The 17,010-nt window shown below is 40.6% G+C and overlaps 1 protein-coding gene across 3 annotated transcripts in view; it reads right to left on the reverse strand.

The window, feature by feature from the left end:
• The window catches only part of FMN1 (formin 1), a 580,566-nt gene that overhangs the window by 43,206 nt on the left and 520,350 nt on the right, over window positions 1-17,010 (reverse strand). For all 3 annotated transcript variants that reach the window (XM_006883052.1, XM_006883051.1, XM_006883053.1), the window contains 2 exons: window positions 8,411-8,462; window positions 1,963-2,112 (listed from right to left, as the gene is read on the reverse strand). In XM_006883052.1, the coding sequence (XP_006883114.1) occupies window positions 1,963-2,112; window positions 8,411-8,462 (202 nt within the window). The remainder of the gene's footprint in view (window positions 1-1,962; window positions 2,113-8,410; window positions 8,463-17,010) is intronic.

A 17,010-nucleotide genomic window follows, 5' to 3' on the forward strand; every position in this document is an offset into this window, starting at 1 on the left:
AAAACCATCATTTACTTTCTAGATGTTGTTTTTAGGTTGGAACCCTTGGTGATCCATCTCACAAACCATGGCTGGAAAGAGGAGATGCCTGAAATTGCTCCCCAAGAAGAACTGAAAAGGGTCTTGTGGAGTCATGACCCTTTCAAGGTGTTGGTTTACAGAGTGTGAAGCGGGCAATCCACCAGCTGAACCCAGGAAACAACACTGCAAATGCTCAGGTTTGGGAACCAGAGAAACTGTCATTCTGAAGGGCGGTGGGAGATCACCACCATCACCACCCACAATTAGTGTGGTCTAACTTCTCTAATAGGAACACTCTAACCTAGAAAACAGTTCAGAATTTGAAAATTATTAAAATGAAAACCACTTAATTATCCTCTCTGCTCTGTGTAAGTATGTGTGGTTTTATCCCCAATCATTTTTAGAGTTTCAACTACAAGGGCACATTCATGGATTGTGATAACAATTTGAGGTGCAAATACTTAAGCAAAAGCTGTCCATTCTGGGACAACCATTGGGTTTCCAGCTGTAGCGTGTGCACAGGGGGAACTGGCTGGGCAGCGACTATGTCATAGAAGAACTTTCTTCTTCCACTGCCACGCAAGACTCATAAAATACTGAATTCAACCCACAGAAGCTTATTTTAGTTTCTTTTAAAAAGGGTTAAATAAGTAATTGCAGAGAAAAAGTATGGAGATGAATGTCAAAATTTTGAGAGGCTTTCCCCTCATATTATTATCAACAAGCCTATTTTCTTAACGATGCCACTTAACTATTTTCTGCTTCAGTTTATCTACATAATGGATACACTCAGTTTAATTCCTATGTTGCCAAGGAGGTAATGATAGAAAGATGTGCTGATCAACATTGTCGAATCTCTCAGCTGTCTTTGGAATGTGAAAAATGTTTTTCTAAAATTCTTTGAGAAAAATATGTAGAGACCTTACAGTAGAGGCTCAAAATCTGGCATTCGGTTTTTCTTTAAAAACAGCTTCCTAGAGTAAAACATATTAGTGTTCGTTGTGTGTGCACATATGTGTGCATTATTTATATAACTTTTCATGGATTACAACACAAAGAACCGAAATTCTGGCATTACAGGATTTCAAGTTTCAATGTTTAGCGAAGTATATATAGTTGCTATTTATAAAAAACTGTTTCCTTTCCTTTACAGAACTTTGTCTTTTCATTCAGCTTTGAGTGACATTGCTATACATCTGTTCTGCAGGAGTAGTAGCAAGTTCTGTTTGAAGTTTAAACCTATGGTACCTTTACAGAACAGGGACAACCTGATCAAAACAGTGATTGTACAGAAATACCTTCTCCCAGTCTAACCCCCACCCTTGATCAACAGGGTCAAATTTAGTCTCCCTCAGGAGAACACACACCCACATCTATACCCATACCCCGTATTCAGAACTGAGGTTTCCCCTCTACCCCCAACTAATAAAATCAGAAGGCTGCTACGAGGCCGAGCGGCATGAAGTTTGATGTCCTCAGCAGGATACGGGGAGTCAGAAGTGGCGCTGTAAATCCAGTGCGGGGCTTCAACACTGTGTTAAGTGTGGCCTGAGTTGCAGGGATTTCCCTTTGATGCAAGTTCAGTATATTAATGGGAAAAGCATTCACTTTTATTTGTCCGTACTGTCTGCGACAGCAAGACTACCTCATTTAGACCGGGCCAACATGAAAATGCACAGGGAAGCAATCTGTTGCAAATTAGCACAGCTCCCCTTTCATTTACTAGCTAGTAATTGGAAGGGGTTAAGAAAGTGTAACTTATCAGATCACGTGAGTGCGTCTGCAGCGTGGACAGCAAGCCTCCCGCGAGGTTTGCTGCAAAACCCCAAACAAGAGCCTTTGTGAGATGTCCACTTAAAAATTATGCTGACACCTGTGAACTTAGGCGCACACTTGGTCAGGAATGAGAGGGCAGTTTCCTAGCCCTTGCTAGAACCTTACCTTTCTTTAGATATGTTTTTACTCTCCCGTTTCCAAATGGTCTTGAAGTCGCTGCAGAACTCGTACCACACCATAAACACATAGTTGGGCGTGACCTCCTTCTCCCCGGACTTTGGCTTCATCCCAAAATACCCTACTGTGGTCTCAAAGCTGCAACAGACGGGAAAGAAGAAGGAGTGAGGTAAAAGGTGACAAACTGTCAACGCCAGGGTACAGGAGGGTGCAGGTCTGTTCTCTAACACAGCAACCCAGGGCACTAGTAACCTAGCTGATCCTAAGCCTTAGAAAACCCATTTGCCCAAATTGATTTGTCACAAAATGCAGCTTTACTGGGATATTCTTGGGTGTGTTTTCTCATTCCCATCTATAATATAAAAATCAGTATGCATAATTTTCAAGGGGCATTTGGATTAAATTTTTTTTTTTTTTAACTTTGGTCTTCATCTCCAGTCATTCATCTGCTTTTCCCTGATGTTTACGGATTTCACATGACCGATGGATGACATGTTGATTCTGTAGTATTAGCACTGGTCAGTTAGAAAGCCCCCTGGGAATAATTAATCTAGTGATTGTTTTATGAAAAAAAAATCAGGGGAATGTTCTATTTTTATTCTGGCACATGCTGCCTTTTGTAACTTTGGCTCAGTCACTCAACATCTTGGATTCCGTTGTCTCAAGGGTAAACTAAAGAGACCGACTACATGGTCTTTAGAGAGTAGTAGGGGTCTCTGGGTGGCACAAGTGGTTCACCACATGACAACCAGCCAAAAAGTTGGGAATTCAAATGCACCCTGGCCTTGGAAAACAGGCCTGGCAAAGCTGCTTCCAAAAGGTCACAGCACTGAAAAGTCTATGCAGCCGTTCTGTTCTACACACATGGGGTCACTATGAGTTAGAATCAATTCCATGTCAACAACAATAACATATTTTAAGCCTTGATGTAAGACTAGAAATCATCAACATACAAATAATGGACAACTGTGGGCACGGCAAAGCTTGACAAAAGACCATCTCTGATCTTGAATTTAAAAAAAAAAAATAAAATAAAAAATTCCTCCAACCCAGTCAGAAAAGAATTCAGGTTTTGTTCCCCGCCCCCCCCAAATTATTTCTCAGGTATTAGTAAGGACTTGCAATGTATTCCACAAAGGCTCCAGCACACCCGACTGGCCAGGCCTCCCAAGCAGCCCTTCTTGGAGGCACTAGCTTTGCAGCGATTTATGGCTCTGAACTCAATCTTTCCCCCTCACTCCCACCCCTCTCCAAGTCTCACAAGCTCATTTGCCATGAGCAAGAACACTTAAATAAATAGCCCCCTTTTCTAGGGTGTTGGAAACTAATCAAAGCAGGAACGGCTGGCCAGGTTTATTACTTAATGCTCTATCATCTGTTCAGACACAGCACGTTTTGTGGCCATCCTGAATACAGAGTTTCTAATGGAACTCTATTCAATGGTGATTGTAAAACCCTGAAGCCCCGTTACTATTATGGAGCATACTTTCATCTCGTTCTCAGTTATTGGGCAATATGTATCTCATAAGATTTTATCACATTTCACAGATGAACTGTTAATTGATTCCATGGCTATGATTAGGCGAGATCCAAGCTGGAGCTGCAGCTCGTCGTCTCATAAATTCTTTGTGCTTCTGTAAATAACAAATCTGTTTTTAATGCAAATTAAAACTACTGGTCAGGGAATTTTGGCTTCTAGTTATTAAAAGAGTGGAAGTGCATAAGCGGAGAAAGGCAATAACGGCAGTAATCTCTTAAGGGACTCTTATAATTCCAAACACACACCTTTCAATTGTTGGTGCACAATCAGTAATAGGAGAAGGGTACAATGTCCACGTTTATCCCATACATAATTCTAAAGTCTGCCGTGGTCAAAACATTGTTAAAATCCAATGTGTATTCTGTAGGATGTACCTTTATTTCATTCAATAGGAATGAAATTTATAGTAAATATGGACATTATATTGCTTATTGCTTGGAAACATGTAAGTAGAGAGTTACACAGTTTATGTAGGTCACAAATTTCTTAGAGTCATCAGATTTTAGAATTGAGAAGGATGTACAGGTCGGCTTGTCCCTCTTACTCACTTTGTAGGCCAGAGAAACAGAGGATTTGGGAGTGTGAGAGGCATTATTCCTCATCAGGACTGTGACTGTATCTCAGATCTCCTGATTTCCCACTGAATAATTATCTTTGCTCTTTTTTTGCTTATACTTGTTAGGAATTTAGGGAATAAAAAAAAAAAGACTATGACTTTAGATTATGCACATCCCTGTCATGGATGCATGAACCCCACCAGAGCGTGTCATATTATACTTTTACTCTTCTTTATGCTTACCTTCTATATATTTTTATTTGCGTGTGATCAGAAGAAAGTCATCCACTTCTAAACATTTTGGTATATGATTAAAAAAATTATCATTACTATAATTACAGGCTGCAACCTTATTTTAATATTTTGCCATACTGTTGTTGTTAGGTACGGTTGAGTCAGAAGTGACTCATATGTTAACCCTACAGTGGATTTTCAGAGGCAGTTAATTGCTCATCTTTCTCCTGTGAAGCTGCTGGTGGATTCGAACCCATATAACTTTGGGTTGGCAGCACAAGTCTTTAACATTAAGCTACCAGTTGCTTAGCGAGGGCACTAATACATACTAGTTCTCTGTATGTGTCTGTGTTAAAATATCCACGTAACAAAACATTTGACCTTTCAGTGCATCCTGTGTCTATTTTGTATTCAGACAGGTAAGTTCTCTTCTCATTCTCCAGCAAGACATAGAAAAGAGTCCTTGTACTTCAAAATAACTGTGCATAAAGTCCCAATATTGTACTCTGGATTGCCTCAATATTCTGGGGACTCATCTTCAGTATAGATGATAAGACCAACATATTGCACACACTGGTGCAGTGACAGACAATGCCAGCCATGCTGGGTGGTTATCACAGTGTCTGAGAAAAGCATTCCATCATTTGTGGGGGTTTTCCTTTTCCCGGTTCTCCACTAAGGCAAACCACATACCCACCCTACATCTCCCCTGGGGATTTTTGAAGGCCTGCCTGCTAACCCTTAAAAAAGGGTAAACACTGAGTATCAGCACTTTCTCCTATGTGTTTAGAAAGCAGGAAAGCAAAGGAACATCTAGAGAGGAACCAAGCAGACAGACTTCCAAGGATGACCAGGCTTTAGTCTACTGCAGCATGAGTGACCATGAACTTGCCTTAAAGCTGTTGCCTTATTTGAATTCAGTCTTATCCCTTTGTTGAAGAAAAAGCAAAAATATAGGAGATGAATTTACAACTATCTGATAAAGTCTAGACTTTGTACTTCCAAAAATACAATTCTCCTCCTTTTATATTTAATTTTGACTCAGAAGACAAATCATTGAAAATCTTCTGAAACTAGAAGAAGAAATCTCTAATAGATAAGGAAACAAAGAAGTCACACTTTTCCAGATTTCTGTTGGTCAGCAGATAACTCTAAAGCAGATCAATTTCTAATCATATGTTTTGTTTTAGACAATATTAAAAAAATAAGCCCTCTAAACTACTCCCTGACTCCTTTCCTCTCTGCCATAATTCCTTGTCTGATTACTATCTTTTTAATTTGGCCAAGCTCTTTTAAGGCACAGACAATGATCCTATCAAAGAGCCCATGGCAAAGGGGACTGCTTTACTTCTGCAGTGCTAGGATGCCAAAGCGGAACATATCCACTTAGTATTTCACATGCATGCTTTTAGAAACTGCTCAGGAAAAACAAATATTCCTTAGCCTCAGAGTAAACTGTTTCTCTTGAGAATAAAACAGAAGAATTCACCAAATCTCACACAAATATTGCAACACTGGCCACCAACCTCCTTAAAGATTGCAACCAAACAACTGTGGTTTCTACATTAAAGATGGGATCTAGAATATTTCATGTATGGCACGAAAGCTAGGCTACCTTCACCACAAAGCCACAGAAAACGCTGACAAGCAAAATTTATGACACCCCCCCCACCCCCAGCATAGCTAGTGTACAGAAGCAGCCGTGGCCCCTTGAAGGTGGACCCCTTTTCCTTTAGCAAGACTACTGAAAAAATACTGGAAATTTGACATCATTCCTGTAAGCCACATTTTTGTTTGATATGATACCATTAAGCCTTCACTGATGATCTCTGCTTTTCTGGACATTGAAACATTAGCCTTATATGTTAAGGCAGGAAACACTGATATCACACAACCAACTGTTGTTGCGTTGAACCTGTCTCATAAAGCTCCCAGTTGCGTCAGAGTAGAATTGGGACTCCACAGTGTTTTTACTGGTTGGTTGATAGTCTGAAGGGAGTTCACCCAAAGATGGTGTGTCTCTGGTGGTTCTAATCCACAGCTGCGCTGAGGGAGAAAGATGGCAATCCCCTCTCATGTGATTTATAGATTCTGGAAAACCTGCTGGAGGGTCAGATATGAGTCAGTTTAAACTCAGTGAAAGTAAGTTGGAGTTATTCTGGAAAGATGGGTAAGTTGGTGGTTTTTTTTTTTTTAATTACCCCTCCCCCCATTGTGTACCATTGAATTGGATCTGACTGGTACAGGAGGAGAGGCCCCCTCTTTCTCCAGTGGAGCATTTGGTGGATTCGAACTGTGTGCCTTCGGGACTGCAGTGCTACTTCTTGCCTCTAGGCCACCAGAGCTCCCTGATGGTAAGGTTTTTCTTCTAAGTACCTCTATGTGCACTCGGGTCTCTAACCCTTTGCTTAGTGGTCAAAACTCTAATATAGGAGATGATAAGACTAATTTATAAAGGGACACATAAATAAAATATAAATATACATCTATGCTATCTCATTTTCTAGGTATATGTGTATCTCTCGATCTCTGTGTCATTATCTTTGTGTCAATGGTTTTCATAATAGGATGACCATCATAATTCAAGAAGATGTCTGCACTTAGAAGAGTATAAGATTTGCCTCTATACTTCAGCAGTCACAGTGGGAAGCAGGGCACAGCGCTGATCTTGTTAAGGGGGCACAGAGAGAACTCTTTAGAATTTTCAGGTATCGTGGCTAGACACTCTGATCGCAGGAGGAAAATGGCTCACTTTTAGTTTTCTCATTAGTATTTATACCCCTAACCCATAGCTGACTCTCTGAGCAAGTTTTCAGATGCAGTTAATCTCAAAAGGGGAGACTGCCCATCCTTCTCCCGTGGAGCAACTGGTGACCTTGAACCATATGCTTTTGAGATTGCAGTGCAGCTTCTTGCTACTAGGCCATGAGAGTTCATGAAAATATCTATAAAGCACATTTCCCCTAATATGCTGTTTCCTATCTCTACTTCTCCTTTAATTTTCTAGTACTGTTAGAATCAACACTAGTACAATTACTCTCAGTTCTCTGCTGCAACTGTGAGAAGGTTTTAGCATAGTCTCATTCGCACTTCTAAGAGGCAAGGATAGTGCCAAGCTGACTAAATTGGACAAGTGACAAAAAAGAAAATTCCATAAGGGATGAGGCTCAATGATAATTGCTTTCTGATGGGTGAATGGCTCCACTCTGATGTCTATTGAGAAAAAGAGGCCTGAGCGAGTTGAGACATTGAATCAATCACCTCTGGATTCTCTTACAAGCTCTGTGTGAGTGTTTCATATAAAGAGGTCAGACTTGTTTCCCTAGACCCGGGCCTGTTTACAATATACTGCAGAATCTGAGAAAACTTGTCAGTCCCTAAGACGTTTCCAATAGTTGGTTTAGCCTATTTATAACGATAAGGCACTGTGGTGGCACTATGGTTAAGTGCTCAGGTACCAAGGGAATGACTGCTGGCTTCAACCCACCCAACAGTCCAATGGAAGAAAAACCACGGTGATCTGCTCCAGTAAAGACAGCAGCCCAGAAAACAACAGGGCAGTGCTACTTCGCCTCGTTGAGTGAGGAGGAGTCAGGGTCGACTCGACAGCACCTAAGCACAGCAGCAGTTATAATGAAAAGGAGGATCAGATTGTTCCTAATTTGCTAAAGGAGCAGTGCAGGAGCAAAGCCATGAGAAGAGGCCAACAGACACAACTGGTGATATGAGCTGTGCGGGAGTTCGGTGCCCAACTTCTGCTTCATAAAGAAACACAGCCTCAATGCCTGTTAGCTACTTCCATTCCGGGACCCAAGCAAGTTTTCTTATTCATAGATATATGTATATAGTCTTAGGATCGCTGGTAGCACAGTGCATAATTCATGTGCTGTTAACCAAAAGATCACCAGCTGTACCACAGCAGAAGAAGGGACGGCCTTCCTCCTACAAAGACTGCAGCCTCAGAAACTTGATGGAGAGGGGCCATCATGGAGGACTAACTTGACATCACAGGTTTTGGGTTTCTAAAATCTTAACAGATGAGGAAAAATAAAAATTAAATAATAGTCATTTGAAGAAAGAACTGGGGCCCAGTCACACTGGCTTACCTTTTCTGTGCTTTTTCCAAGTGGCCTTCTTCCATTTTATGTTCCTTTTTGGCTGTGAAAGAAAAAATGATTATTGTTAAAATATCACCTTCTTTCATTATATCATGTGTTTCATCTTACAGCATTGAACACACTCTTTCATTGTGGAAGTAAGTCTTAACGCAGCATTGGCAAGGCCAACCAGGAGTCCTGAAGTTAGCACTACGTTTGCTACATGTGCCATCTAACTTTCTGATAAAGAGATAGCTACAGTCACTCTATCATTTATTGCTCTATGCAGGGCACTTATGAGAGTGAAAGTCAACAGTATTTAAATTGGAGCAATCCTGGGATCACTGGGGCATGTGGTCTCATAGCTACAGCTGGCCATCCTGTGAGCCTGGGCATGTGCATGGCACTTTCCCTCCACCCTTTTGAAACACATCCACAGGCATATCAGCAGTTTCACTCAAATTAAAACAATTTAATAGGAATTCTTCATATCATGTCTCTATATCACTGGCCTGTTAGCAGTCCAGGGAAACTTATGAACATCTTCTTGGAAATGTTTTATATTCATTAAGAAATACTTTAGGTTAATAAGGAAATCAAGGGCACTGAGATGTAATTCTGTCTTCAGACTATATTCTGAAAATAACATTTCACTGGGAAATTTCATTTTTTCCTCCAATCAGAAGATAAGTATGATAATATTCTTACACATTACACATGTTCAGAAAAAAGGCAAGTGATACCATACCATAATGTATATGAGTGTAAGATTCCTTTTGTTTAAGTGATGTGAAATGAGTGAAAAAAAAATAAAACACTCCAACTTACAGTGACATTCCAAGGGAAGTATGAAAGGATGTCACAGCAGCACTCCTTATTAAGTTTTACTCTGTCACTTACGAGTTATGTGACCACGGGCAAATTGTTAATCATCAGATGCTTCATGACTGTATTTTTTCAGTTTGGCATTTCCTCAAAAAGCTGGACATAGAAATCCCGTATGATCTAGCTATTCATCATTGTTAGGAATATACCCCAAGGCAACGAAAACTGAGACATGAATGGAAATACATACACTTATGTCCATAACTTTCCTATCATAATACGTCTTTTAATTTCCTGGCTACTGGTGCCAAGAGTGTGGACTGTGGAGCCAAGCCCACTAAAGCTGTGAACAACCTCAAACAATCTCTTTACCATCCATCCTCATGCTGCCAATTGGTCCAGTGGTGAGAATCTTTGTCTTCTTGACATTGAGCCTCAATCTATATTGGAAGCTGTAGTCCTCAACCCTCTGCAGGAAGTGCTTCAGGTCCTCCTCAGTTTCAGCAAGTAGGATTGTGTCATCTGCATAACGCAGGTTGTTGATGAATCTTCCACAAATCTTGATACCACATTTCTCTTCATAGACCCCACCCTCCCGGATAATCTGTTCTGCATACAGGTTGAAAAGGTATGGAGACAGGACACATCCCTGGCATACGCCCTTCCCAATTTTGAACCATGCAGTGTTTCCTTGCTCTGTTCTGACAACTGCCAAGTATAGGGTTCTCATTAGCACAATCAAATGTTCTGGGATTCCCATTCTTCTCAGAGTCAGCCACAGTTTATGATCCACACAGTCAAAAGCCTTTGCATAATCAATGAAACACAGATATACATTCCTCTGGTATTCCCAGCTTTCAGCTAAGATCCATCTAACATTGTGTTGTTGTTATGTGCTGTGGAGTTGCTTGCAACTCATAGCGAACTTATGTACAACAGCCCTTAACTCTGCTCTGTCTTGTGCCAATCACACTGTCTCTGACACACCCATCCCAATTACCCCAGTCACTGAATTAATCCACCTCAAAGAGGGCATTCCCCTTCTGTGCTGTCCCTCTACCCTCCCAAGCATGATGTCCCTCTTCAAGTTCCGGTCCCTCCTTACAACATGCCCAAAGTATGTTAGAAGGGGTCATGGTACTAGGGATATTGTAACTAATGTTAGATGGATCTTGGCTGAAAGCAGGGAGTACCAGAGGAATGTCTGTGTTTCATTGATTATGCAAAGGCATTTGATTGTATGGATCATAACAAACTTTGTTTGACTCTCAGAAAAATGGGAATCCCAGAACACTTGATCGTGCTAATGCGAAACCTATACTTGGACCAAGAGGCAGCTGTCAGAACAGAGCAAGGAAACACTGCATGGTTCAAAATTGGGAAGGGTGTACACCAGGGATGCATCCTATCTCCAAACCTTTTCAACCTGTATGCAGAAGAGATTATCCGGGAGGCTGGGATCTATGAGGAGAAATGCGGCCTCAGGATTGGTGGAAGATTCATCATCTAACATTAGGGAAATTAAAAGACGTATTGCGATGGGAAAGTCTGCTGTTAGGACCTCTCCAAAGTACTGAAGAGCAATGGTGTTTCTCTGGAGACCAAGATGCATCTGATACAAGCCATGGTCTTTGCTATCACTTGTTATGCATCAAAGAGTTGGACAGTGACTAAGGAGGATAGAAGGAGAATTGATGCCTTTGAGCTGTGGCGCTGGAGAAGAGTATTGAGGGTACCATGAACTGCTAGGAAAGCAAACAGATTCATCCTGGAAAGGGTTAAACCAGGCGGCTCCATTGAGGCAAGAATTCTGAGGCTCCATCTAACATACTTTGGACTATTGTAAGGAGGGATCGGTCCTTGGAGAGGAACATCATGCTTGATAGGGTGGAGAGACAGCACAGGAGGGGAAGGCCCTCTATAAGGTGGATTGATTCAGTGACTGAGGTAATTGGGTAGGGTGTGTCAGAGGCAGTGTGATTGGCACAGGACAGAGCAGAGTTTAGGGCTGTTGTATATAGGGTTGCTATGAGTCACAAGCAACTCAACGGCACATAACAAGAACAACAATGTTCATAACAGCATTGTTCACAACAGCAAGGAAATGGAAACAACCCAAATGCCCATCAGCAAATAAATGGATTCAGAAATTGCGGTACATTCACACAGTGTAATACTATGGAACACTAAAGAACTATGATTTTGTAAAATACTATATAACATGGGAGAGGCTAGAGAGTATTAAGCTGAAAGGACTAACTCAGTCTCATAAGGACAAATAATACATAAGACTATTAGTTGTGAAAATAGGAGGATAACTGAGCAAGATGTGTATAAATGTTTATAAGGGGAAGGGAAAAGGAAAAAAGGAGTGGAACAAGGGAAGTGGAAAATCAAAGATAGCAGAAGTTAGTGGGAAGATAGAGAGGTGAAGGAATAGGAAAACTCAATGAGGACTTGAAAAGATGAAGTGATAATACATTCAGATCAGCAGAAATTATATAAAAGACCATGTGTATGCACATGAATGATACACAAAGTATATGAATGATAGTATGTAAAACAATTAAAATGCATTTAAAGAAAATTGGATTGACTTCCAAGGCCTGGTTTGGTTACAAACTAAAAATTGGGAGAATGAAAAAACAATGCTCGATGACTGCATTTCTTGTAATATGAGAACAACTACAATTATTACTATCATAGGTTATTCTTGTTATGTACCGTTAAGTCAGAATTGACTCATATCTAACCTTTAGTGGGTTTTCAGAGACTGTAAATCACATAGGAAGAGTGCGCTTAACTTCTGGTAGAAAAACAGGTGGGTTTGAACTGAAAGCCTTTGGTTTGGCAGAACATCTCCTTACCACCAAATCACCAGTTATAAAAATTGAGTATTATGTGTAAAGCATTAGCATATAATACGTGCTCAATAAATGATGCTTGTTATTAGCAGTACCTCCTCTGCCTTAAATCATCACTGATTTAAATCCAGCTTTTCAAATAACTTCCCAGCTCACTTACTCATTCACAAGTCAGAACAGATTCATAGCTAACACTCTGTAAACTGCACAGGAGGAGATTGCTCATTTTCCTGCAGAGCTGTCAGTGGATTCAAACTGACTGCCTTTGGGTTGAAAGCACAACTCCTGTCCCACTAGGCCAGCAGAGCTCCCTAAAGCTTGTCATCACCATTGACATAAAATCTAAATTCTCCACAAAGCCCTGAATACGATTAAAAGATGGTCCATGGCTTCTGCCTGACATCTTCCCTCTGCTACGTTCTTTCCAACCTTGCTGGTTTTCTTATTTGTGTAACATAAAGTGCCCCAGTTAGAGATACAATGATAAAAATCCCCAAATTGTTATTAATGTCCATGAAGTTGTTTAGGATCAGAGTGTTGAAAGAGAGACAAACGGAAAGAGATTGTTGTTGTAACACGCCATCAAGTTAACTACAACTCATAGTGACCCTATGAACAATGGAACTGAACATGGTCATCCTGTGTCATACTGTTACTGTGTCAATCCACCTTGTTGAGGGCTGTTCTCTCTTTTGCTGACTCTTCAGTATTTCCAGCATGATGACTTTTACAAAGATTGGCCCTTCCTAAAAACATGCCCAAAGTACGCGAGACAAGAACCCTGTTGTCTATTCTCTCCAAGACATATTTATTCATTTGGCAGTCCATGGGATAGTTACTACTCCTTTCCAATACAACTCAAAGGCACTGATTATTCTCCTGCCATTCTCATGCACTGTCCAACTCTCAGATGTATAGCAAATGATTGAAAAGACCATGGCCCGAGCCAGGTGCACCTTAGTCTATAAACTGACATAATTCCTTCTGGGCACTTTGGAGAGGTCCTTTACAGCACTTTTCCAGTGCAATGTATCTTTTGATTTCTTGACTGCTGGTACAAAGGGCCTTGGTTATGGAACCAAACAAAAAGAAACTATTGACAACTTCAATCTTTCAGTGCAGTGGTAAGGATTTTTGTTTCCTTACTGTTAAGGTTCATTCATATTGAAGCTTGTAGTCTTTTTTTTCTTCAGCAAGTGTTTGAAGTCTTTACTTGGAATAAGCAAGGTTGTTCAGGTTGTTGATGAGTCTTTCTCTGATGCTTCATATAGTTCAGCTCTTTGAGTGATTTACTAAGCATACAGATTGAGTAGATATGTAGAAAGGATAGAGTCCTGAAACACATCTTTTCTTGATTTTAAACCATGTGGTATTCTCTTGCTCTGTTTGGACAACCGCTTCTTCTTCTAGGTACAGGTTTGGCATTAGCACAATCAAGTGTTCTGGGATTCCCATTCTTTTCAACATTAGCTCATAATTTGTTTTGATTTACACGGTCAGTTCTGTATAGATGGCGCCCTAGAACCTGTGTTAGGTGGGTCCCTTATGAGTTATTCTTGGCATATAAAGCTCTATTTGTTTCCTTTGCATGAAGCACCTTGCCCATTAGTCCTGCATGACTGGCCCCTCACTTCACACAGGCCCCTGCTTAAATACAACTTTCTCGGAAGTTGCTGCCATTAGAGTCAATGTGGATGCACAAAATGACTCCGTACAGTTTCCCAGGCTGTAATATTTTTTTAAAAAGAAAATAAAATTTTTATTTTATACTGGTTTACTTATAAAGTTTATAGACATTGCTTTTCACACCAGATCTTTCCAATTTCCTTTATCTATCCCTTCCTCTACTCATCAAATTGTGCGACCCTATGATTACCACCCTATCCTCACCCCTTGGCTCCCCCCTCCTCCCCTTAGATGCTCATACATGTTTTACTAATTATTTATTTCTACAATCATGGTCTTATACAGTATTTGTCCTTATGGGTCTGAGTTAGCTCACTCAGCATAATGTTTTCCAGTCCCTCCAAGTTTAGGTAGTGATTTACAAAATCATTGATTTCTTGCATGCTACATAGTATTCCATCATGTGAATGCACCATAATTTCTTAATCCAATCGATTATAGTTGGACATGTGGGCTGTTGCCATGTTCTTGTGATGGCGAATAATGCTGCTATGAACACTGGTGTACAAGTATACATTTGTGTCTCAGTTCTCATTTTCTCAGGGTATGTTCCAAGCAGTGGAATTGCTGGGTCACAGGGAATTTTCATGTTCAGTTTTCTGAAGAAATGCCAAACTACTGCCTTCCAGAGTTGGTTGTATCAATTTATATCCTCACCAACAGTGTATAAAAGTTCCTATCTCTCCAAATACTCTCCAACATTTATTACTTGCTGCTCTCCTAAACTTTGCCACAGCAATGATGAGTGAGATAGTACCTCATTGTGGTTTTGGTTTGCATCTCTCTTACAGTCAGTGATTTCTAGCATTTCTTCATGTGTCTGTTGCCAGGCTGTAATCTTACTGGAAACAGATTGCCAGGGTTTTCTCCTTTGGAGGCGCTGGGTGCGTGTGAAATAACAACTCTTCCACTGGCAGCCTAATGCTTAACTCCTGCACTACCAGACCTCCTTCACTTTCCTTGACATCTCTATAGGCAATGTAATTTGACTTGATTTCTGCTATAGCCTCCAATGTGGAAAAGTGCCTATGTTATTGTTAGATGACACTGAGTCAACTACATTTCAAAGCTACCTATGAACAAGAGAGCTGACCCTGGCCCTGTCCTGTGTCATCCCCATGATTTCTGGTGTGCCAAGCCCATTGTTATGGTCACTGTGGAAATCCAACTTGTTTAGTGTCCTCCTCTCCTTTTTTGTTCCAATCTTCCATCTTGCCCAGCGTGACATCCTCCTCCAATGACTGGCCCCTTCTCACAACCTGCCCAAAATGTAGGAGGAAAGTTTCACCACCCTTGTCTCTCAGGAGCATTTAGGTTGCTCTTCCTCCAAGATACAGTTGTTTGTTCTTTTGTTAGTTCATGGAATAGTCAAAACTCTTCTCCAAAACCACCACTCAAAGGCATCAATTCTTCTCCTGTCATCCTCATGCACTCCAACTTTCATATGCAGAAGAAAACACCTGCTATGATTTGAATCATGTACACTTTAGTTTTTAAAGCGGCATTATTGCACTTTAGTACTCTGCACAGATCCTTGGTGAAATGATATTAGATTAAGAATAAATATGTTACATAAGAATCACCTGCGTTATTCAGATGACACACCCTGCTTGCTGAAACTGAGGAGGACCTGATGTGCTTGTTGCAGAAAGTCAAGGACTGCAGCCTTCAATATGGATTGAAGCTCAACATCAAGAAAAAAAAGATTCTCATCACTGGGCCAATTGGTAGCATCAGTATGGATGGTGAAGAGATTAAGATAGTTAACAGTTTTAGTTTACTTGGTTCCACAGTCAACATTCTTGGTAACAGCAGCCAGGAAATCAGGAGTCGAATTTCATTGAGAATGTCAGCTGTGAGGGACCTCTCAAGAGTACTGCAGAGCAGCGATGTCAGGCTGGAGACTAAGGTGCACCTGATCTGGGCTATAGTCTTCGCAATTATGTGCTATGCATCAGAGAGTTGGATAGTGAATAAGGATGATAGAAAGAGAATTGATGCCTTTGAGCTGTGGTGCTGGAGAAGAGCGTTGAATATATCATGGACTGCTAGGAAAATAAACAGGTTTGTCCTGGAGAGGGTGAAGCTGGAATGCTCCTTGGAGTCAAGGATTCTGAAGCTTTGTCTGATATAATTTGGGCCTAAGGAGAGACTGGTCCTTGGAGAGAGACATCAGGTTTGGGAGAGTGGAGGGACGGTGCAGGAGAGGAAGACCCTCGATGAGATGGATCAAGGTGATTGGGGTGGTGGGAATGAATGTGTTGGAGATGGCGAGGTTGGCACAGGATAGAATGGTGTTTAGGGCTCTTACACATAGGGTCGCTATGAGTCGCAAGTGACTAGATAGCACATAATAACAAACAAGAGTCACTTAAACTGAAAGATACTATTTTTCTTAAGTGTAAAACTTTACAATTCAAATGAATATAAGCTAAAGATGACTGAGGCTAAACTGATACTCTGTCAAAAATAAATACAGTATATTTCAACTAATAAACATGATTGTTTTACATTGACAGTATATGACTTTGATACAAACACACAATTCCACATGAAGTTACAGACAAGCATCTTCTGCTCCATGATTTTCCTATTTTCCCACTAAGAAGTTCTCTGAATTAGTCTGGAAATTAGCCAATCAGATCCAGAGAAGTGACCTGTGTCTCTTATAGGCCATCAGGTTCTCTAGGAGGACAAAGCTATAAAATGTGACGCCAAGTAGTGGTTTGTTCTCATCCAGTGATTTTAAATTATATGCTGAACCAAATAGGAGGAAAAATTCCTTTGAGGCCTGAGTGATCTTCCTGGAGCACCTTTTCCATTCTCGGTCATCAGATGGTTTTTCACCAGGCACTTAAACGCTCTGCTAAGTAGACTGTGGCCAAGTCGTCATTGCCAGGAAAGTTTTTGACAAGAAATAGCAAATCGGAGCTGAAACCAGTATTAGAGAAAATTTCATAATAGCTTTATGAAGAGGTGATCTGAGGAAGAACAAACACTAAAACAGCACTCAAATGAAGGTGCTGTTAGTATGTGTATGAGGAAGGCAAGTTCTTAGAAAAGTTTGGAGGGAAAATGGCATTTCTGACTTTAGTTACCTTTCTTCTCTCCACAAGAAACTGTCTCATTGTCTTTAATGACTTAAATACACTTCTCTTCCAAACTGTGGGATAAAATAGTATCTCAGAATGACAAAAGTATCATATTTTTTAAATAAACAATGTTGTTGTTGTT

Source organism: Elephantulus edwardii, unplaced genomic scaffold, assembly GCF_000299155.1.
Source record: "Elephantulus edwardii isolate Elephantulus edwardi_28Jun2011 unplaced genomic scaffold, EleEdw1.0 scaffold00026, whole genome shotgun sequence".
Taxonomy (NCBI): domain Eukaryota; kingdom Metazoa; phylum Chordata; class Mammalia; order Macroscelidea; family Macroscelididae; genus Elephantulus; species Elephantulus edwardii.